The sequence below is a fragment of the Panulirus ornatus genome, chromosome 2 (genome assembly GCF_036320965.1).
Source record: "Panulirus ornatus isolate Po-2019 chromosome 2, ASM3632096v1, whole genome shotgun sequence".
In the NCBI taxonomy this organism is placed as follows: domain Eukaryota; kingdom Metazoa; phylum Arthropoda; class Malacostraca; order Decapoda; family Palinuridae; genus Panulirus; species Panulirus ornatus.
The window spans coordinates 92,143,608-92,169,209 of record NC_092225.1 but is presented as its reverse complement, the minus strand read 5'-3'; the positions used below and the strand labels follow the sequence as shown (position 1 = coordinate 92,169,209).

Here is a 25,602-nt window from a genome sequence, read left to right as displayed (position 1 = left end):
AAAATGTATTAATGTAGACTTAATTACAGGCCTTAATTACTCCCTAAACAACATCTCAACCTAAGAATCATATTCATCATGAAAAATAATACTTAGTTTTAATATTGAAATATACCGAAACATTTCTAAACTTACCTTGGAAAATTTTTCATAACACTTCCCAGAGTCAACAATTAAGAGACCTTAATTATCACCCAAACAACATTTCAACCCCGATTCATATTCAACATGAAAAATAGTACTTATATTGAGGTTTTCAAGGAAATCTGACAAAAAAAAGAGGAAAAGTTGCACATGATAATTCTGGGTATTTTTTAGCCAATGAAACTTTTTGTTGTAAAAGTGAAAGATAATGAAATGCTTCTAGAGTTAAAAAATCTTGGAAAATATCTTAAAACATTTCCCTGTGCCAATACTCAATAAAAACAAAGCAAACATAATTAAAATGTAATCAATTACTTAATTACAGGAATTAATGACCCCAAAATAATAGCAGAGATTCATATTCAGCATGAAAAAAGTTTTTACACTGAGGTTTTCAAGAAAATCTATTGTTTTAAAACTGAAACATAACAATAAAATGCTTCTATTCTTGAAATAATCTTCGAAAATATCTCATAATGCGTAACTGAGCCACCACATAATCACTAAATATGAAGAAAATTACCATTGCAATGTAATCATTAATAAACTTAATCACAGGACTTACCCCCCAAAACAACAATTCAACACAAGAATTGTACTCAGCATGAAAAGTAGTACTTTTAATAAGGTTTTCTACCAAATCTATTGACCTCAGAAAAATATAAAAAATTGCAGGTAATAGTTTTGGTTATTTTTAGGCCCTGGGGATAGGGGAGAAAGAATACTTCCCACGTATTCCCTGTGTGTTGTAGAAGGCGACTAAAAGGGAAGGGAACGGGGGGCTGGAAATCCTCCCCTCTCATTTTTTTTTGATTTTCCAAAAGAAGGAACAGAAAGGGGTCCAGGTGAGGATATTCCCTCAAAGGCCCAGTCCTCTGTTCTTAACACTACCTCGCTGGTGCAGGAGGTGGCGGATAGTGTGAAGGAAGGATCTTTCTTTGAAATATAGCATAATCAAACAACTCTATACTTAACATAGTCTGGGAAAATATCTCATTATGCTTCCCTGAACTGACAGATACTCACTAAATACAAAGTGAATAATCATTAAAATGTAATCATTTATCGAATAAATTTCAAGCCTTCATTATCCCCAAACAACATTTCAATCTCAGAATCATATTCAACATGAAACAGTATTTATATTGAGGTTTTCAAGTAAATCTTCTGAATTCAGAAAAAAAAGACAAATTGCTGGTAATAATAATTCAGGGTATTAAAATTTTAGCCTATGAAACTTTTTGTGCTGAAAATGAAACATAAGATTATGAAATGCTTCTATACTTCAAAACATCCTGAAAAATATCTTATAGCAGTTCCCTGTGCCAACAGATACTCATTAAACACAAAGCAAATGATCAATAAAATGTAATCAATTAAGGACTTAATGATCCATGAAATAATATTTCAAGACAAGATTTAATCAGCATGAAAAATAGTTCTTACACTGAGGTTTACAAGCAAATATATTGACCACAGAACAATAGGAAAATTTGAAGGTAATAATTCTGGGTATCTTTTACCTCAGAACAATAGCAAAAATAGAAGGTAATAATTCTGAGTATCTTTTAGCCCAAAACACTTTGTGTTTAAAACTGAAATATATATTTATTATACTTAGTCGCTGTCTCCCGCATTAGTGAGGCAGCGCAAGGAAACAGACGAAAGAATGGCCCAACCCACCCAAATACACATGTATAAACATAAACACCTGCATACACACACCTATGCATTTCAACGTACACATACATGTACATACACAGACATATACATATATATACATGTACATATTCATACTTGCTGCCTTTATCCATTCCCATCGCCACCCTGCCACACGAAAAAGGAAACAGACGAAAGAATGGCCCAACCCACCCAAATACACATGTATGTACATAAACACCCACATACACACATATACATACCTATGCATTTTGACGTACACATACATATACATACATAGACAAATACATATATACACATGTACATATTCATATTTGCTGCCTTTATCCATTCCCGTCGCCACCCCATCACACAAAAAACACACCCCCCACATGCACAAGATAGCGCTAGGAAAAGACAAAGGCCACACTCTCTCGCACTCAGTCTCTGGCTGTCATGTGTAAAGCACCGAAACCACAGCTACCTTTCCACATCCAGGCCCCACAAAACTTTCCATGGTTTAACCCAGACACTTCACATGCCCTGGTTCAGGCCCCAGTCACTCAAAATCTTTTCCACTCCATCCTTTCACCTCTAATTTGGCCTCTCACTTCTCATTCCCTCCACATCTGATACATATATCCTCTTTGTCAATCTTTCCTCTCATTCTCTCCATATGACCAAACAATTTCAATACACCTTCTTCTGCTCTCAACCACACTCTTTTTATTACCATACATCTCTCTAACCCTTTCATTACTGACTCAGTCAAACCACCTCACACCACATATTGTCCTCAAACATTTCATTTCATAACAGAATTCTTTTATACTTGAAATAATCTTGGAAAGTATCTCATAATGCTTCCCTCAACTGACACATAATCACTAAATATGAAGTGAAAGACCATTAAAATGCAATTTTTTTTTTTTTTTTTTTTTTGTCTCCCACGTTTGCGAGGTAGCGCAAAGAAACAGACGAAAGAAATGGCCCAACCCACCCCCATACACATGTATATACATACGTCCACACACGCAAATATACAAACCTACACAGCTTTCCATGGTTTACGCCAGACGCTTCACATGCCTTGATTCAATCCACTGACAGCACGTCAACCCCGGTATACCACATCGATCCAATTCACTCTATTCCTTGCCCTCCTTTCACCCTCCTGCATGTTCAGGCCCCGATCACACAAAATCTTTTTCACTCCATCTTTCCACCTCCAATTTGGTCTCCCTCTTCTCCTCGTTCCCTCCACCTCCGACACATATATCCTCTTGGTCAATCTTTCCTCACTCATTCTCTCCATGTGCCCAAACCATTTCAAAACACCCTCTTCTGCTCTCTCAACCACGCTCTTTTTATTTCCACACATCTCTCTTACCCTTACGTTACTTACTCGATCAAACCACCTCACACCACACATTGTCCTCAAACATCTCATTTCCAGCACATCCATCCTCCTGCGCACAACTCTATCCATAGCCCACGCCTCGCAACCATACAACATTGTTGGAACCACTATTCCTTCAAACATACCCATTTTTGCTTTCCGAGATAATGTTCTCGACTTCCACACATTCTTCAAGGCTCCCAGAATTTTCGCCCCCTCCCCCACCCTATGATCCACTTCCGCTTCCATGGTTCCATCCGCTGCCAGATCCACTCCCAGATATCTAAAACACTTCACTTCCTCCAGTTTTTCTCCATTCAAACTCACCTCCCAATTGACTTGACCCTCAACCCTACTGTACCTAATAACCTTGCTCTTATTCACATTTACTCTTAACTTTCTTTTTTCACACACTTTACCAAACTCAGTCACCAGCTTCTGCAGTTTCTCACATGAATCAGCCACCAGCGCTGTTAATAAAAAAAGCGCACCAGAAAATTCTGCAGGCTGTGTTTACAAAAGCCCTTGTAAAAGCTATTTATTTATTATTCATTTATTTTGCTTTGCCACTGTCTCCCGTGTTAGCGAGGTAGCGCAAGGAAACAGACAAAAGAATGGCCCAACCCACCCACATACACATGTATATACATACACGTCCACACACGCAAATATAAAGACCTATACATCTCAACGTATACATATATATACACACACAGACATATACATATATACACATGTACATAATTCATACTGTCTGCCTTTATTCATTCCCATCGCCACCCTGCCACACATGAAATAACATCCCCCTCCCCCCTCATGTGCACGAGGTAACACTAAGAAGACAACAAAGGCCCCATTCGTTCACACTCAGTCTTTAGCTGTCATGTAATAATGCACCGAAACCACGGCTCCCTTTCCATATCCAGGCCCCACAGAACTTTCCATGGTTTACCCCAGACGCTTCACATGCCCTGGTTCAATCCACTGACAGCACGTCGACCCCGGTATACCACATCGTTCCAATTCACTCTATTCCTTGAACGCCTTTCACCCTCCTGCATGTTCAGGTCCCGATCACTCAAAATCTTTTTTACTCCATCTTTCCACCTCCAATTTGGTCTCCTACTTCTCCTCGTTCCCTCCACCTCTGACACATATATCCTCTTGGTCAATCTTTCCTCACTCATTCTCTCCATGTGACTAAACCATTTCAAAGCACCCTCGTCTGCTCTCTCAACCACACTCTTTTTATTACCGCACATCTCTCTTACCCTATTATCACTTACTCGATCAAACCACCTCACACCACATATTGTCCTCAAACATCTCATTTCCAGCACATCCACCCTCCTCCGCACAACTCTATCCATAGCCCACGCCTCGCAACCATACAACATTGTTGGAACCACTATTCCTTCAAACATACCCATTTTTGCTTTCCAAGATAATGTTCTCGACTTCCACACATTCTTCAACGCTCCAAGAATTTTCGCCCCCTCCCCCACCCTATGATTCACTTCCGCTTCCATGGTTCCATCCGCTGCCAACTCCACTCCCAGATATCTGAAACACTTCACTTCCTCCAGTTTTTCTCCATTCAAACTTACCTCCCAATTGCCTTGACCCTCAACCCCTACTGTACCTAATAACCTTGCTCTTATTCACATTTACTCTTAACTTTCTTCTTTCACACACTTTACCAAACTCAGTCACCAGCTTCTGCAGTTTCTCACATGAATCAGCCACCAGTTGCTGTATCATCAGTGAACAACAACTGACTCACTTCCCAAGCTCTCTCATCCACAACAGACTGCATACTTGCCCCTCTTTCCAAAACTCTTGCATTCACTTCCCTAACAACCCCATCCATAAACAAATTAAACAACCATGGAGACATCACATACCCCTGCCGCAAACCTACATTCACCGAGAACCAATCACTTGTAAAAGCTCTAATATGATTTATGTTAGGCAGAGTGGTAAGGATCTTTATGTTAGACTTAAACATAATATAATATAAAAACTGGACAAGAATCAAATGCTTTGTTTAATCAAGTTAAAAATTATGACCATTGTAATGACAGGAATAATGCTAACTGCTATTTCCATATCACCTAACTTACCTAAGAAAACTCAAAATACTTATATTCTGTCTACTCTTCTTCTCTTTCTTCACCCATATCTACAGCACAATTTAGTACACTTTCTTCTCTCACTCTATAGGGCTTTGTTAAACCTATACTTTCACTCTGTTTCCTATCAAACAACATTTCTTTACTTTTTTTTTTTTTTTTTTTATACTTTGTCGCTGTCTCCCGCGTTTGCGAGGTAGCGCAAGGAAACAGACGAAAGAAATGGCCCAACCCCCCCCCATACACATGTACATACACACGTCCACACACGCAAATATACATACCTACACAGCTTTCCATGGTTTACCCCGGACGATTCACATGTCTTGGTTCAATCCACTGACAGCACGTCAACCCCTGTATACCACATCACTCCAATTCGCTCTATTTCTTGCCCTCCTTTCACCCTCCTGCATGTTCAGGCCCCGATCACACAAAATCCTTTTCACTCCATCTTTCCACCTCCAATTTGGTCTCCCTCTTCTCCTCGTTCCCTCCACCTCCGACACATATATCCTCTTGGTCAATCTTTCCTCACTCATTCTCTCCATGTGCCCAAACCATTTCAAAACACCCTCTTCTGCTCTCTCAACCACGCTCTTTTTATTTCCACACATCTCTCTTACCCTTACGTTACTTACTCAATCAAACCACCTCACACCACACATTGTCCTCAAGCATCTCATTTCCAGCACATCCATCCTCCTGCGCACAACTCTATCCATAGCCCACGCCTCGCAACCATACAACATTGTTGGAACCACTATTCCTTCAAACATACCCATTTTTGCTTTCCGGGATAATGTTCTCGACTTCCACACATTTTTCAAGGCTCCCAAAATTTTCGCCCCCTCCCCCACCCTATGATCCACTTCCGCTTCCATGGTTCCATCCGCTGCCAGATCCACTCCCAGATATCTAAAACACTTCACTTCTTTACTTTTACTTACATTTATTTTCAATCGCCTATGCATACACATCATAGGATACACTTACAACTTCCTGCAATTCCACTCTCAGCAAACAACACAGTATCATCTGCAAACAGGCTAGTCGCTAGCTATCATACCCCACCACCACACTCCACCTCTACATCCCTTTTACCTAGGTTTTGTTGATTTTTCTTATCAATTCATTAACATATATGTTAATAAGCCATGGTGACATTACACACTCATGCCACACTCCCACATGTATACTGAACTTTTACTCCACTTTCTAACCACCCTTAAACATGCATCTGCTCCTCTATAGAAGGCCTTCACACCATCCAATAGTTGTCCCCCTAACCTTTTATAATTGAAACATTCCAAAAAAGCATTCTACTTGGCTCTCTGTCATACATTCGGTCAAGAACCATAAAAGATGCATAAAGCTTCTTAGTTTTCGCTAGATACTCTTCCACCATCGTTCTTACCAAATATTATTATTTATCATAAAAAATATGACCTAAACCAAGATTTTAATCTGTTATTTCACACCAAAATACTCTCTGTTTCCAGAATGAAATATAATGAAAGGCCTCTTCATTTTAATTAATAACCAAAAATATTCTATATTACTTCCTAGGGCCAACATATCATGAGTAATATGTAGCAAGTTATCATGAAATATATCAAACATCTAATTACAGCAGAGCTGATTTTTGGACTTTCTACTTCCATAACAACATTTTCACCCCTAAAGTCCTATTCAGCATAATAGGTGATGTATGCTGAGATTTTTAAAGTAACTCTAATGTTTGAAGAAAAAATACTAAATTTGCAGGCTACGGTTCAGAAAGGTCTATGGGGTCTGGCTGTATATAAGGGCTGTGTTTTTGATACATTATACATGATAGCTAGGAAGTGGATGTGAGCTAATGTGGCCATTCTTTGTCTGTTCCTTGCACTACCTCATTAATACAGGAAACAGCATACATGTATAAAAAAAATAAAAATTGACATCTATGGTACTATCTAGTTTTTTTTTTTTTATACCTCGTCGCTGTCTCCCGCGGTTGCAAGGTAGCGCAAGGAAACAGACGAAAGAAATGGCCCAACCCCCCCCATACACATGTACATACACACGTCCACACACGCAAATATACATACCTACACAGCTTTCCATGGTTTACCCCGGACGCTTCACATGCCTTGATTCAATCCACCGACAGCACGTCAACCCCTGTATACCACATCGCTCCAATTCACTCTATTCCTTGCCCTCCTTTCACCCTCCTGCATGTTCAGGCCCCGATCACACAAAATCCTTTTCACTCCATCTTTCCACCTCCAATTTGGTCTCCCTCTTCTCCTCGTTCCCTCCACCTCCGACACATATATCCTCTTGGTCAATCTTTCCTCACTCATTCTCTCCATGTGCCCAAACCATTTCAAAACACCCTCTTCTGCTCTTTCAACCACGCTCTTTTTATTTCCACACATCTCTCTTACCCTTACGTTACTTACTCGATCAAACCACCTCACACCACACATTGTCCTCAAACATCTCATTTCCAGCACATCCATCCTCCTGCGCACAACTCTATCCATAGCCCACGCCTCGCAACCATACAACATTGTTGGAACCACTATTCCTTCAAACATACCCATTTTTGCTTTCCGAGATAATGTTCTCGACTTCCACACATTTTTCAAGGCTCCCAAAATTTTCGCCCCCTCCCCCACCCTATGATCCACTTCCGCTTCCATGGTTCCATCCGCTGACAGATCCACTCCCAGATATCTAAAACACTTCACTTCCTCCAGTTTTTCTCCATTCAAACTCACCTCCCAATTGACTTGACCCTCAACCCTACTGTACCTAATAACCTTGCACTTATTCACATTTACTCTTAACTTTCTTCTTCCACACACTTTACCAAACTCCGTCACCAGCTTCTGCAGTTTCTCCCATGAATCCGCCACTAGCGCTGTATCATCAGCGAACAACAACTGACTCACTTCCCAAGCTCTCTCATCCCCAACAGACTTCATACTTGCCCCTCTTTCCAAGACTCTTGCATTTACCTCCCTAACAACCCCATCCATAAACAAATTAAACAACCATGGAGACATCACACACCCTTGCCGCAAACCTACATTCACTGAGAACCAATCACTTTCCTCTCTTCCTACACGTACACATGCCTTACATCCTCGATAAAAACTTTTCACTGCTTCTAACAACTTGCCTCCCACACCATATATTCTTAATACCTTCCACAGAGCATCTCTATCAACTCTATCATATGCCTTCTCCAGATCCATAAATGCTACATACAAATCCATTTGCTTTTCTAAGTATTTCTCACATACCTTCTTCAAAGCAAACACCTGATCCACACATCCTCTACCACTTCTGAAACCACACTGCTCTTCCCCAATCTGATGCTCTGTACATGCCTTCACCCTCTCAATCAATACCCTCCCATATAATTTACCAGGAATACTCAACAAACTTATACCTCTGTAATTTGAGCACTCACTCTTATCCCCTTTGCCTTTGTACAATGGCACTATGCACGCATTCCGCCAATCCTCAGGCACCTCACCATGAGTCATACATACATTAAATAACCTTACCAACCAGTCAACAATACAGTCACCCCATTTTTTAATAAATTCCACTGCAATACCATCCAAACCTGCTGCCTTGCCGGCTTTCATCTTCCGCAAAGCTTTTACTACCTCTTCTCTGTTTACCAAATCATTTTCCCTAACCCTCTCACTTTGCACACCACCTCGACCCAAACACCCTATATCTGCCACTCTGTCATCAGACACATTTAACAAACCTTCAAAATACTCATTCCATCTCCTTCTCACATCACCACTACTTGTTATCACCTCCCCATTTACGCTCTAGTTACTATCTAGTTAAACACATTATTTAAACATCAAAAACAGATTCACAAGGTTGAAAAGAAAACTTAACGGAGGAATTAAGGCATTAATGGTAAGGAGTTAATGACAGCCAAAATGCTTATATGTTGGTTTTGTCTTGAGTTTTCACATTTCTATCATACTTTAATGCACAAGTCATGACTGAAATGAATTGGGAAATAATAATAAAAAGGCTAAAAGAATTACAACAGAAACCATAACTACCATACCTTTTCTTTACAGTAAGGGCATGTCTGCTTCTTGCCTACAATACACCAGCCTCGAATACAAAATTCATGGAAAGTATGACCACAGGAGAGACGGTATGTGTTTTCAATAATGCCCTCCTCCCCCACTGGTACTAACTGTGGATTGCCACAAACTGCACACACACCAGGCTCAAGTGTACGAGTTGGCATGCCATGTGGAGTATAGTACTGAAAATAAAGGTAAATTACATTAATTCATAAACAACAACTCATGCTTGGTTTATACATTAAAAAAATCCTTTTTTTACTAAAGGCTAGTAATGCAAACAAACATCAAAACAAAAACAGTCTCTTGACAGAATATGTCACTACTAGTTATATCTAAATCTAAAATACTGAATTTTTTTTCTAGCAGTGACAGATCACTAACCTTTGAGGAACTTTAAATCTAGACAGACGAAAAATTTCTCCTACCCTACTCATTAAAGTAGAATCATTATCATCCACTTGAAGCTACATATTACTTGTTTTTAGGTACTTCTCAACAGACTTGTAGAACTCAAGTCTGCACTCATACTTGTCCTCAGGTACAGTTTCCCATATCAGTACTCATATTCATAGTCCAAAAATTTGATAATCATATTTGATTGTTACCAGACTAAGCATGCCTGTGGTTACACCATGGATGAAAAGTCACCTTTGGTGAGGCTGTATCATTGTCCACTGACAGAAAGGAGTGCAATCTTAATGAAGAACTTCTCACTCCAATGTACCCAAGCCTTGGAGCTGCAGGAGCTTCTTGAAAATGAGTCCTGAAGTAACATCATGACTCATTCAAGAAAGAGGTCCTGAGGCAATTGTAGATTAATAAAATATTCATGATTATGAGCATGTGCAAGTAAAATGATACACTGAAAAGATATTGGGATTGTGAAAGTAAAGGATTACAAATCTTAATTTTCAAAATCAATTTAAGACTTGCACAAATACAATGCCATGTTTTACAGAATGAATCCACATTTTCAACACAAATAATGCAATGCTTAAAAAAAATCCCATGAGGGTACTGTTTTGTGAAGTACTGCTAGTGATCCTATTCCATGAATTCAGAATCACAAAGGGAAAGCAACTTGCAAAAGAAAGTCTCAAATCTGTGTCAAATGCAAGTTGTTTCTTTAAACTGTGACCACTTAAAATCTTATCAAAAAACCCATATGACTATGCATGTACTCAGGTACATTTTGTGTACCTGTACTTATAATCATGCTTTGACCTTTATACTCATAATCAAGGTGTTTTACTTCCACTGCAAATCAAATTATTACCCTCAACAAATCCAAAATTTATTCTTATTCTTCCATATACTGATTTACATAAATGTGGCTACACTTTCCACTATAAAGACATTCCTTTGTTCAGTAATTCTAATCCAGAACATCCAATAACAATATCATCATTTTACCCTAAACTCTATCAATCCAAAAGACAACAGCATGCAAACTCTCCTCATATAATATAAGGTAACAAACAATAATGGCTTTCATATATATTAAGAGAGAGAGATGGGATAAACAGCTAAAAATCAGCTAAAAAGCCTGTTTCACCCTTAAGCTTATGCAGCTATTACACATGCCAGCAATGCTTCCCTGAATCCTTCCCATTCCTCACCCATTTCCCTTGTTCATTTACTCTCACCTTTTGCCATTCTACACTCAATCTCTCACGGTATTTTTTCTAACAATTCTCTCTTCCAAGCTCATTTACTCTCACCACTCTCTTCTCACTGCCACAAGACAGTGATCAGACATCCCACCAGCTGCCCCTCTCAGCATTTTTACATCCAAAAGTTTCTTATTTACATGCATATCATTTAACATGTAATCCAATAATGCTTGTTGACCATCTCTCCTACTCACACACAAATACTTGTTTGTACCTCTTTTTAAAATAGATTTTCCCAATCACCAGTGCCCTTTCTGAACACAACTCCACAAGATGTTCACCACTTCCATTCATAACATTAATAATACCCTCAACTGCTGCAATACTCACCCTCGCATTTAAATCATCCATCTCTTATATCCAGTCTCTTACATCAAAACTGCTGATACACTCAGCTGCTCCCAATACGCTTGCCTTTCACGATCTTTCTTCTCATGGTCGGGTGCATAACCACTAATAACCACCTATCTCTCACCATTCACTTTCATTTTTACTTACATCAATCTAGAATTTACTTTTTTAAACTATTATACATTCCCACAACTCCTGCCATTGACTTACTCATAAGACATTTCCATACCATTCTTTCCCTTTAACCTTGAGTTTTTCTTCACTTACAGCCAGAACATCCAGGTTTCTTTCCTCAAACATAATGCCTATCTCTCCTTTCTTCCTATCTTGATTTCATCCACACATTCAGACACCCCAGCCTTAGCCTTAAAGAAGGATGGGCACTTCCTGCTTGGTTCCTTCTCTTCGTAATTTTAGAAACGGAAAAAAGTTTGTTATCCCCCCAGTCTCCTGCCCTCCTTAGTCACCTTCTACAACAAGCAGGGAATACTGAGCAAGAATCATTTCTCTTATACCCAAGGGATACTGTTACTGTGTGAACAAGCACCTCGTATAATTTCACTTTATGCCTTGAAGACTGTTTCACAGCCTATCATACAGGAAACCTACTGATGTATGATCATATAATAACTGTGGGAATATTAAACCACAAAAGTGTAAAACATGCAGATAAGCAACTGATAGAAAAAAAGGAGAATAAAGGTAGTAGGTTGATGATAACAGCCACCCAGGGCGGTACTACCATACTGACTGAGGGGCATTAAATTGGTGCCTAAAACCATCTTAAACTCTCCATGTCAGGATTGCTGGTCTTACTTTCTGTCTTATCAAAACAGGACTACCAGGCTAGTCCTACCATATTCTTTGTAAAAGCACCATACACCTACTCAAACCTTGCTTGTTATCATCAACTTTATTGTCACATAAGTACTTTTGACAATTCCTGTCCACTTAAACACTTATAGGTATCACCATGACAGAGTCCATCAAGTCAATGGCCCCTAGTCCCAGGCATTGTGGGGTGCTAAGAATCTCCAGGTTTCTGCTTCTACTGCCAATGAGAGGAAGGGCTCTGGTAGTAGTAGTACCGGCCCCTCCCATGACCTTTCCCTCTCTGTTAGACCTTCTTCTATTTCTATTCACTATACCAACATTCTTAACTCTCTAGTAACCTGTCCGCAGTTGAACACCATCTGTCTAATATTTTACTTCTGTCTGAGAAACAGCTGTCTAGTAATGTTCTCACTAGTCCCTTTTTCATATCTAAATATAAACTCCACTCATGATTCCAGTGCAAAGGTGGCGTTTGTGCTTATTCCAACATCAACACACCTGTTACAAGCCTCAAGGTACTTGAGTCTCAAAACTTTGATGTTATTTGGCTCAAGGTCTGTCTCTCTACTTCCATACTTTTCCTCTGTTTTGCCTTTTGCTCTCCTAATTCTACAAATTTTATATCCTTCAAGTATCTAAACTCCTGCCATGAGACTGACATTCTCTCACCCACAAGCTGAGATCCTCTACCTCTGGAATTTCAATGTTCGTCATAAGGAATGGTTGACTTCCTCCCATACAAATGGTAGAGGGATTGAAGCCCTCATGTTCTCCATTCTCAATGATTTAGAGCAAATTATCTCCCAACCTCCTCATATTCCTGGCTGCTGTGACCACTCTCATAATATTCTAATATTCTGGATTTGTTTTTCACCTCTAGTCTATCCCACTGTAAATACACAATCTCACCCTAAATTGGTTCATCTGAGCACACTCTCATAAATGTATCTAATCTAACAGCATTTCCCTATCCAACAACCCCTAAGTATAAATACTGGCACCTCAACAAAGCTGACTGGAATAGCACCTCAACAAAGCTGACTGGAATAACACCTCAACAAAGCTGACTGGAATAACTTACATAACTCTGACTTTTCTTGGGTAAATTACTGTCTCTTATTTGGTGATGCTTCTGTTTCTCCCAAATGCATAGCAGAGGTTATTCTTCAGGAATGGAAGCATTTATCCCCTCTTCCTTCATGACGACCTCTCCAACCAATCCATGGTTCAACCATTCCTGTTCTGAGGCCATTCAGGTAAGGGATCAGGCATACCATGCTTATAAAAACTCTCCTTCCTCTTGCTTCCATTCAGCTTTTATCAATGCCTGTAATCAATGCAAGCAAGTTATACATGAGGCAAAGCATTCCTTATTCAAAGGAAGTGCAATAACCTCTCCTTGTCATCCATTGATAGGTCTTTCTGGTTTTTAGCTAGGGGCTTCTCTAACAACTTCTGTTGCTCTACCTTCCCTTCACTTTTCTGCTCTGACAGTACTATAGCTGTGGTCCTGATGGCATCCACCCCTGTGTACTGAAAGTGTGTGCCTTGGGACTTGTACCTGTGCATGCTCATCTGTTCCATTTCTGTTTAAAAACCAAAATTTTTCCTTCCCTTGCAAGCATTCATTGATACATCCCATCCCGTGGAAGGATGACCATTCTGATCCCTGACTATCGTCCTATTGCTTTGACATCTACCATTTCCAAAGTCTTTGAATTCCTCCTCAACTCCCATATCCTTAAACAACATGAAAAGCACCACCAGTATGGTTTCTGCAATGCAAGATCCACTGGTGATATTCTTTTCTATCTTACTACTGTCTGGTCATCATCCCTGAAAGATTTTGGGGGACAAGTGATGTTGCCTTTGACATCTACAGCTTTTGAGTGGGTGTGGCATTAGGGGTCTCATCTCTAAGCTCCCCTGTTTTGGCTTCCCTCCCTCACTTTGCTCCTCCATATCCAGCTTCCTCTCCGGCCAATCTATCTCTGCAGTTGTTGATGGATCAGCCTTCCCCTCTTTTCTCCATCAAGAGCAGTGTCCCTCAAGTTTCTGTCCTGTCCCCTACTCTTCTCCTTTTTTTCAACAATTTCCTCTCCTCCACGAGTAGTCCAATGCACTCATATGCTGACTACTTAACATTGCATTCATCTTCATCCTTCAATTCTGCTCCTCCTCCTCTCAATCGATCTGTATCTCATCTTGACACAGCCTCCTCAATAAACTCAGACTTGGACATGATATCTCGGTGGGGTAGACAAAATCAAGTGTAATGCCTCCAAGACCCGGTTTCTACCTATCTCTCTATTGGAAACTTCTCACAACTCTCGTCTCTCCATTGGCGGCTGTGTAATTCCACCTTTTGACTTAATGAACATACTTGGCATTACTGTAACATCCATTCTTTCTTGGAGACCACTCATTATGGGAATAGCTAAGCCTCCTCCAAGAAGCTTCTCTTCTGAACAGGTGCTCCATTTATACAAGGGATTGATTCATCCTTGTATGGAGTACTACTCTCACATATGGGGTGGTTCTAGCTCTGCAGCCTTACTTGATAGAGTTGAATCAAAAGCGATCTGCCTTATAAAGTGTCCCAGGCTAACTCCATTGCAATGTTAGTTCACTTTCCCTCTTCTATAGCTATTGCTTTGGTTTCTGCTCCTGAGAGCTGGCTGCTTGTGTGCCCATGCCACTATTAGACTGTGCAATACTTGGCAAGCTGTTGCATCACAATTAATGTGTGGCAATCGGCAACCCAAGGGTGAGCCATTTTGATACCTGCTTTTTTCCTTACATGTCAAAGCTCTGGAACTCCCTACCCTCTCATTTCTTTCCCAATAATCGTGACCTAGCATATTTCAAAAGACAAGGTTTTCACTTTCTCAAAAAATCGCAAATACTTTTCCTTGTCTTTTCTTTTTCGGTTTCAGTTAGGGCCTGGCCTTCATGTTGACTTCTCTGTGACTGGAGCCTTCAACATAACATAAAAACACACACACACAATTGTTGGTGCATACTATGTTCCTTCTTTTCCTTAGTGTTACCGTGTGAATCAGGCACTCCTTATTATTCCAGCATGATTTCTGAAAACTTTCAAGGACTATCACCCATAACAATCATAAATGTGAATAAACATACAAACACATATTTCAGTACATAAATAACTGACTTGGAGCCTCACATTTCCAATAAGTCAAAAATGTGGAGTGAGTAAGGAAAGGGGGAACACCAAGGAGATGGAATCTGCAATTACTGACATACAATGAAATTTTATCAAAATTGCAGGGCCAGAGCAATGCATTCATTGTCTTGCTTGTTGACTTAAACTGGAAGGATGGAATGAAGGAGGCTCTCGGGATATCAGGGCCTGAATATTCAGGAAAGTGCAAGATGTGAATAGAAAAACTGGATACATGTGGTACATGTAGGGGGCAACATGCTTTCATTAGGCTGAACCAAGACATATAAAGTGGTCTAAGTTATCACAGAACAGTCTACAAAGCTTGGTTGTGGATGGTAGGCTCTGGTTTCAGAGCACTATGACTGTCAGTTTCTCTATCAGTGAATGAGGTAACTGTTCATCTACCCCTGATACTACCTCGCTAATGCAGGAAAGGTGATTAGGTTTTACATACATATCAACTACTTACATTCATGTTTTATGATAAAACCCAATTTTGAGAAGAGCTAAACAAAAATTACATAAATGTATAATGATATATATGGTATCATGCTTCTCATTTTATATTCTACATCATCCCAGCCCTATAAAGTGCCTTAAAAAATTCTATCATCAGAAAAATAAACATCATGGATATCAATATGTACAGCTAGTCTCCTATTACGATATCCATGTACTAACCCATATCAAAGTGAGCACAAATATAATAGCATTCTGATCAAATATGGGCCTTAAAAATTACTCTTGGCAAATGAATTTTAATGAACTACAAATGACTCCAGGGATCCCTTGGACTGAAAAAATGGGTTAATGGTCTAAACCAGTACCTGGTGCTCATATATTTCACAATGGAGCAGATAAGGTAAAAGCAGACTATCCATGATCAATATCAACTGACCAGTGGGCACATGTTAACTAGAAATACTAGCAACAGTTCAAAAGGACTGGACCAGCAAAGCAAGTGAATAAGTAGCATGCACACACAATCTACCTCCCCATTCTCTTCTCTTTATAAAAAACATTCCTGTGTTCAGTAGCCAAGCTTGTGAGCTGTCAGCCACCTGTCAAGTGACTCACCCAAAATCAAGACAAATGTTCAATGAATACAAACCCCAATATGGGAAGCCATCTTGTCTGCACACACTTCTGCAATATCCCGGCCAAGGACACCATAGTAAAGACCATAAAAAATAAAGAGAAGGCCACTGTCCATCCACACATTGGTTTTCACTCCAAAAAGATGATTAAAGCCCATCATAGTTATCATAATAATAACGTAGCCCACGACACCAAGGCCACAGCAGATCTTGTAGATGAGGAGAAACCACTTATACACTTGTCTGTAATAATAAAAAAATACCAAGATTAATAAATGTAATGTGAAATATTTTGAAGAACTGCTGAGACCATTCAATTTAATAAAACTGCCCAGGTAGGTACAACAGAACATAAAAGAAAGATAAAAATTTGAGAATTAATCTACTTCTTCCTCTCTATCTTCAAAATACTCATCCCTGAATATCCATGTTCCATGCTAACATTTTCTAAACACTACAAATACCTTGCAAGCACAGCCATAATTCGCTCTCTCTACCCCTTCAATCTTCCCCTACATAAATCCAACAGCAAGATTTCTTCCCCTTCTCTGTCCTTGCCCTTTCTATCAGTTCATCTATGATGAAAAAAAAAAAGTCCCACATAACAGTTGCTAATTTACCAGAATTTAATTATGAAGTCACTTCGAAAATTTGAGAAAGAATTCATTTACAAGAGAGCTAAAACACATTTCAGCAAGATTTTAAATCTCTAATGATCCCTCCTTTTTGTCTCAGCACTATGTAGCCTTTCTGGTATGATCAATGACTGCCTTGCACTGCTACAGTAATGTTTTAGCTATACTGCTACTCTCACAGAGTAATAATAAAATTTTAGAAAAGTTATTTGCATGGAGCAGCAACAATGAGCAGCAGGAGGTGGTACTGCATATGCAGACAGGTGTATGTGCAGCACAACAATAAGCATCAGCTTCTCCTATCTTTCTACAGCAACCGAGATGGCACAGAAAAACATATCCCAATCATGACCATCTTATGTAAAAAGAAGAAAGGGTAAAAACAAAAAAGAAATTAACATGAATAAGAGCCCCTCCAGTGTTCACAGCCCTGACTCTTAAAGGCAGACAAGCTAAAGGAAGAGGATAAGATCAAAAATGGAAAAAAATTTCACAACCTTATTGTTTGAGGGAAGGAGGAATCATTACAGTCAATTCTGATATAGCCTGTCTCCACACAGGAACTACAGATAGCAGTAGCCAGACATATACCATGAGATCAAGTCTTGGTGGCAGAAAAATAAGCTGATAGGTCACAAGAGCAGTGGCCAAAATAATACGTGTGCAATGGGGCAATGGCAGCACCACCAATGCTGACGGAGGGGGATGGATGGTTGGAAACATGTGATGACTGGAGAATTAACGCTTACAGAGGAGCAGAGGTTTCAGTGTCCTCTTTCATGTGTGCAGAGATAACATAAAATAAGAAATGAATAAACTTGTACATGATAGCCAACACTAACTGATGTTTTTCTTGGGAAATGGAAGCCAACATCAATTGATGCTCTAACTTCTCCCCATTGCTGTTTAACTATCCAGCTGACTTATCATACCCATGATTAGCCAACAGATTTCTCTTTCACCATCAAGAAGCCATAAAAAAAAATCTGCTCTCCTCAGCACCCCTACAAACACCATTATAAATGCATGGTTGTCAAACTGAAGGTCACATATGCAATGACCTTTAAGTAAATAAGATTGTTGGATGAATCTAGTTAGCAGGAAGAACACTTATGTATCAGTTTATGAAGAAAGTTAAAAAGAAAAAAGCAATGCAAAGAGTGATCTTAGCAGGACTATATAAGCAGGATGAACATTTGCGTGGGAGGCATCCAAACTAAGCTCCCTCTTGTAGAAATTATTCTGGGGTAATGAAGATTTTTGATAATAGAGGATTTGTAAAGAGCTAGAAAATTTCCAAAGAAAAACACACCTCTAACATCTTTCCCCATATGTTTCAGCCACTCATTCGAACACTTATTTATTTGTGTCACTCATTATACTTACACTTCTTTGTATCTTAGTGTGAAGTGTAATATTTCTAAATATATTCATGGTATTCAACACAAATGCTGTATCTGAGTATGAAATGAAAATGAAGTATGAAAATACACCCAAGATAAAGAAACAAATCTTTCAATATCCTCCCAAACTTGCCTGCTAATCTCCCTCATACTGATTTTCAAAGGGAAATGTGTAATATTTCTAAATATAATCATATGTAATATAGGTGAGTAGCTGTTAGTAGGCAGCCACTGGCCAGGGAGGTATATTGTTGGTGCTATTGGCGTGGATATCAGGAAGATTAGTGATGGTTGGGTAGTAAGTCAGAAGTTGTAAAGTTGGACTCCTCTGACCCAGGCATCTGCCTTTCCTTTCTGCCTCAACTACACATGGACTGCTGGCATTCTGTTCACATACAATATCTCCTTGTCATACATGACACTTGATCACACTTAACTCACACAATTCATCCCTCATTACTCTAGATTTTCCTGCAGAGCACAATGTGCTAGTCCTGCATTTTGGTAAAAGGGTAGGAAAAACAGAAAGAAGTAGTAGGTGGGAACATTAGGCAGGAGCATTACATAGAAATATTAGGTAGAAGTAAGAGGAACATTAGGTGGGAGTAGTAGGTAGCAGTAGGTGGTTTGCAGATTAGGTAGAAGTACTTAGTAGGAACATCAGGTAGAAGCCTCTGGGAATGCAGTACTAGAGTTGACTTCTGCCAGCAGCCTGTTATGGGTGAGGCACTAAAAGGTAAGAAGGAGCACGAATTCACCAGCTTTGGAGACTTATGCCATGGCTATCTCCTTGAGGGAGTTCCCAGAGGGAACAGATGTCAGAGTTAAAGGTAAATAGACAGTGATAGATTCATGATATTTACCATTAATGCTGTGCCTGTGTATAACATAAGAGTAAAGTTTTGAGTCAAGATCAAATGAAAGAAACATCATTCTCCAATCATCCTCTCTGTCAAACACGTCACCCACACCCTCCCCATTCCTTGTTCAGAAGTGGACAAAGCCAACATAAATGTAATTAAAGAACTTTCTATATATTTTCTGTTACTTTTAAATGCTAATCTAACATGCCTACTGGTCCACTGTTGAGTGAGGCTAGTTGTTTGACATATCTGACAGCTCCTGATATGAAATGAGGACGAGTAGAGTTTGCTTTCTTCTTTTTCTCTATTCAACTTGACTTTGCAGTCTCCTCTATATTTATTCATATCATCCAAGACCCTTTTATAATAGGTTTTACCTCAACAACCTTTTTCTGGGAGCTTTTGCAACTCTAAGGTGGCACTACACTCAGTAACAGGAACAGGATGGGACTCCTTTAAAGCAAGTGGTTCTCTGATGAGACTGTACTGTGTTTCATCAATGTACAATGATACTGCCTTTCTAAACGTGATTTCACTCACAGTGCAACTTCAAGAAGGTGAAGTACATTAACAGTTAACACCATCTTCACGTATTTCATACAATGGCACAACACTGATGGTAAATAACATATTTATCTTTCATACTTGTTTGCCACTTCCTGCACAGCAAGAAAGCACCAGAAAAAAAAAAAAAGAGCATTATTAGATCACATCCAATCTTTAGCTGTCATGTACAGTTCAATGATACCAAATCCCCCTAATCCACAGCCAAGCCCCATACCCTTTCAGTGGTTTCCCCTGACCACTTCATATTCACTAGTTATGTCTACTGACAGCATGTCACACTCACATACTATATCCCTCCAATTCCCTTTATCCCATGCAAACCTCACACCCTCCTGTATATTGTCCCATACAGCCCCACATAAGGGACTCCTGGGGCAGGAAAATAAAGTTAAGGTATTTATCGAGGGTGTAAGGCTTGTGTAAGAGTAGAGAGAGAGAAGAGTGAATGGTTCCCAGTAAAGGGTGGTCTGTGGCAGGAATGTGTTATGGCACCATGATTTTTCAATTTTTTATTATGCATGGGATGGTGAGGGAGGAAAATTGTGAGGGTCCTAGAGAGAATGGGTGAGTATGCAGTCTGCAGGGAATAAGAGGGCTAGGTTATTGTTTACTGATGATACATAACCTGCAGCAGATTCAAGTGTGAAATGGCAGAAGTTGGTGACTGAAAGAAAGGAGAAAGTTGAGAGTGAATGTGAATAAAAGCAAAGTTATTGGGTATGGTAGAGTCGACGGACAAGTTAGTTGGGATGCGAGTCTGAATGGAAGAAAATTGGAAGTGAAAAATTTTAGATACCTAAGAGTGGACATGGAACTATGATGGGGGAGGGAGTGGAGGTTCTGGGAGAAACGAAGAATGTGTGAAAAGAGAGGATGTTATCAGGGAGGGCAAAAATGGGTACATTTAATGGAAAAGTTGTCCCAACAATATTATAGGGATGCAAGGCATGGGCTATAAATAAGGCTGTGAGGAGGAAAGTGGATGTGTTGGAAATAAAATGTTTGAGGACAATATGTGGTGTGCACAAGTAGTTTGATCGAGTAAGTAATGAAAGGGTAAGAGAGATGTGTGGAAATAAAAAAGATCGAGTAAGTAATGAAAGGGTAAGAGAGATGTGTGGAAATAAAAAAAGAGTGTAGTTGAGAAAGCAGAAGAGGGTGTGTTGAAATGGTTTGGACATATGGAGAGAATGAGTGAGGAAAGGTTTTCAAAGAGGATATATGTGTCTGAGGTAGAGGGAACAAGGAGAAGCAGAAGACCAAATTGGAGGTGGAAGGATTGCATGAAAAAGATTTTAAGCGATCAAAGCCTGAATATGCAGGAGGGTGAGAGGCGTGCAAGAAATAGAGTGAATAGAAACGATGTGGTATACCAGAGTCAACGAGCTGCCAGTGGACTGAACCAGGGTATGTGAAACATCGGGTAAACCATGGTAAGGTCTGTGAGGCCTGGATGTGGATATATCATAGAATTTGGAATTACTCCCTTCTATAATAAACAAAAAGCCATTCCAAACAATACATAACAGAATTTAAAATTAAATCACAATTAATGTATGACAGAGTCCCTGACCTGGGTGTGGTTTGTTCTAGTGGTCGCTCTATAGCCTTCTTCACCACAATGATAGTAATCGAAGAGAAGAGCAACCAGATGAAGATGAAGCGCCACCAATGATTATGCAGACATAATATGAATGGAATCACCCATACTCCAATCATGCTCACAAACTGCAAAAAATTCATTCATTATTTACATCAAGATTACAGTAAAATAGCTTATAGATAGTTTGACTTAAGTTTTATGTTTTTTCATACCCAACTACTTATCCCAATGAGCGAGACAGCATCAGGACAAATGAACAACAGCTTCATTTGCACACATCCACTCACTAGATGTCATGATTTGTGTTCCGAAATACTAGCCCATCATCCTTAGCCTGGCCACAGAGACTACTTCACGGTCTACCTTGACTGCTTCATATGCCCTGGTTCTGCCTACTTACAGCATGTCACCCATAAACCACATCAATCCAATACATTCCATCCCATGCATACCTCTCATTATCTGTAATGTTCAGGCCCTTTTAACCTAAACTCTCCCTCACATCATCTTTCCATACCACATGATGTTCCTCCTTAGCTTGATTTCCTGCTGGCTGTGATGCTGGAATGAGCATTGGATGGGGGAAGTGGATTTTCCTTTACTATCCTGTCTTTGACACAAAAATTATCATGACCCCAGTACACTAAAACAGTGCAGAGAAAAATTTAAATGATGAATCACTTTAGTCACTATATACTTGGTATCTTTAAATGAGAACAACATTCAAAGATTTAAATGACTATGGAATGGATAACCAGAGGACATAGCAAGAAATTAGCAAGTAATTTGTAAAAAAGAAAAATGTAAAGAAGTACTTTTACCACATGAACTAAAAAAGAAAAAAAAAAGACATGGTGAAAGTAGACAGCATACATAAAACTCAAGCAGCTGTATGATGATAATGTTGAAAAGATGAAGCCCCACAAGTGTAAAACTTCCTCCCAATACAGTGCAAATATGTAATTTCAAAATATATTCTATATATGCATTATAGGAATAAATATCAAATCCATTAATTTTCCAAAAGAAGGAACAGAGAAGTGGGCCAGGTGAGAATATTCCCTCAAAAGGCCCAATCCTCTGTTCTGAACGCTACCTCGCTAATGCGGGAAATGGCGAATAGTATGAAAGAAAATAAAAGAAAAAGGAATAAATATATACTATTTATTTTTTATTATGCTTTGTCGCTGTCTCCTGCGTTAGCGAGGTAGCGCAAGGAAACAGACGAAAGAATGGCCCAACCCACCCAAAATATACATGTATATACATACACGTCCACACACGCACATATACATACCTATACATTTTAACATATACATGTATATACATAAACAGACATACACACATATATACACATGCACATAATTCATACTTGTTGCCTGTATTACACATATACCTGTTTTCATCGTAATTTCACTCTTTTACACAATATCATTTTACAGACATAAATGAACAAATAGTCATTTTACCATTTACTACTCCTAATTTTAATATAACTAGAATATAAGCAACAATACTATAGTAACTTTCTCTTTTATCCCAAAACTAACTAGATTTTCATTAGCTGATTTTTACTTGGGGAGGGAGAGTGGAAGACAGATAATACACAATTTTCATGTTGATTTATATGGGTGACTGAGACATGTGATGCTGGTGACATCTATGGATAAGTGGTGGAATCAAACTTTAGCTAAGAATTCAAATGAGGGTGAGAACCATTATATTATCAACAGACATGACTGAACTGTTAATTGACGATTACAGCTGTTTAACTCTCAAATGCCAAGAGTCATCACATGATGATCTACTTAGCAGGAATCAATAGTGCTAGTTTTTGTGGCCTTACTTTGAACAACATACAACTATTCTGACATTTGCATATCTTCTCAGTATCTTTTGGTGACTGTAGGAGTTCATTAAAGGAACTAACCCTCTCAAGATTTATGAAATGTAAAGATATATACAAATAAATGCATATAAGTGTAAATGTGTAAAAATACAATTAAATGTGTAAACTAACCATAAATAGTGATGTGTCAATTACTGAATGTGGATGACAAGGTTCACCCATCCATCCCCATCACTGAGGTAATCATGCATTACTGTAGTTTTAGAGCTATCTCATGCCATATGAGTTGTATTAGCTCACTTGTTTCTAAAATCCTCTATGTCTCCACTTATTTCTTTCATAAATAATGATAAGAGTCAAAAGTCGTCACCGATTTTGCATCAAGGGCTCATTCGCAACACATCCTCCATCGAGGATCCTCCTCACCCTCGCCACCACCCCTCGACGAGGTCTTTTAAGCATTAACTTTAGCACTCTACCATGACCATCTAAGTCATGTTAGCTCATTTATACTCCTACATATCCTTTACTTTTATGTGTATCTATTTCATTTTATGATGGAAAAAAGTATCTGAAGAATTATTATTTTTTTCATATCGTGAGGAATTTGTCACCAAGCATTTCAGGGTTAAAAGTCTAATATATGCATGTTTCAAATGGCTCTGAATATTTAAATGGCTCACAATAACTCTTTTCGATATTTCAAATTACTCTAACTTTGTCAGGCTAGAGAGAGAAACCATTTTGACACCAGACTAAAAGAGTTAAGAGGTTAATGAATAAAGGTATTCAAAATTATTGAAGGTTTAGACAGTCCTAATCTAAGCAGCATTATAATATTTGATTTAATCTGTAGCAATGGATACAAATTAACAGGTATGCATTTTACTTCATATGAAAATTAGTAAGCATTTTATATCAAATGAAGTAAAGTGCTTTTTCTTCAACAACATTGTTAACATTGAATGATCTACCACTATGAGTAGTTAAAAACTATGCAATACATATTTTCAAATATAATATATAAATACTCATCTTCAAGCCGTAACCAATGCTACTTGCAAGTCCATACTTGAAAAGTTTACTGAAATTTCTTTATCTATATGCTCTCCTACTTTCTCTACAATAAAGTCAGTTTCTGATCTCTTTTCCAATCACACCCAGCCTCAAAATGACCCACTGGCCTTTAGCTTTTTGAATTCCTCTGCAAAATAATAATTTGTTTTTGACAGTATTGAGACCCTTTTCATATGATGAAGGCTCCAGTCATGGACAACAGTCCACATCAAGGCCAGGCCTCAATTGAAATATAAAGAGGATTATGAAATGGAAAAAGGAAGACAAGGAAAAGTATCTTAGAATTTTGAAGGAACTGAAAGACCTGTCTTTTGAAATGTGCCAAGTCATAGTTATTGGGAAAAAACATGAGAAGGTATGAGAATTTCAAAGAATTGACGTGTAGAGACAGAAGCAGGTATCTCAATCCTTTCAAACAATTAAATATTCTTAATAAGAAGAGCTTCTGTAGGTCACTGAAGCCAGAAATTATGCTAAAATATGATTCTAATTCTTAAATGACGCACTGTAAATAAACTCTATTTGCTCTTACCTGGTATGATTTATAGTGGTGTTTTTTCCAAGCTACAAGTCCAACCTGTGCCACAATGGTCACCACCATCAAGATAAGAACCATCTCTGCATGCATTTCCTCATGGCCTTTGTGTTTTTCATGTAACCGCAGGTGTTCTAACCTGCCAGCAGAGTTATTTTTGTCAAAATAGAAAATATTTAGGAATAATGATCAAACTGAGTTCATACTTACAGCTGTAGAAAGATGTAAAAATGCATAATTTGAAGAGGAAATAAAAAAAAAAAGGCAAATGAAGGGAAATAACTAAGTAGTGAATGATGAAAAAATTGAAGAAAATTTTCATTGCATTCTTTGCAACTAATCTACACCAGTGTCAAGACCTTGGAGTGATCATTTATGATCACTCCAAGGTCTTGTTCTTATTATCATTATTTTGCTTTGTCGCTGTCTCCCGCGTTTGCGAGGTAGCGCAAGGAAACAGACAAAAGAAA

General features: G+C 38.8%; 1 protein-coding gene across 2 annotated transcripts in view; it reads right to left on the bottom strand.

The window, feature by feature from the left end:
* Positions 1-25,602, bottom strand: part of LOC139758356 (E3 ubiquitin ligase RNF121) — a 57,314-nt gene that overhangs the window by 11,659 nt on the left and 20,053 nt on the right. For both annotated transcript variants that reach the window (XM_071679661.1, XM_071679652.1), the window contains 4 exons: positions 25,130-25,271; positions 21,642-21,796; positions 16,615-16,843; positions 9,431-9,637 (listed from right to left, as the gene is read on the bottom strand). In XM_071679661.1, coding sequence (XP_071535762.1) covers positions 9,431-9,637; positions 16,615-16,843; positions 21,642-21,796; positions 25,130-25,271 — 733 coding nt within the window. The remainder of the gene's footprint in view (positions 1-9,430; positions 9,638-16,614; positions 16,844-21,641; positions 21,797-25,129; positions 25,272-25,602) is intronic.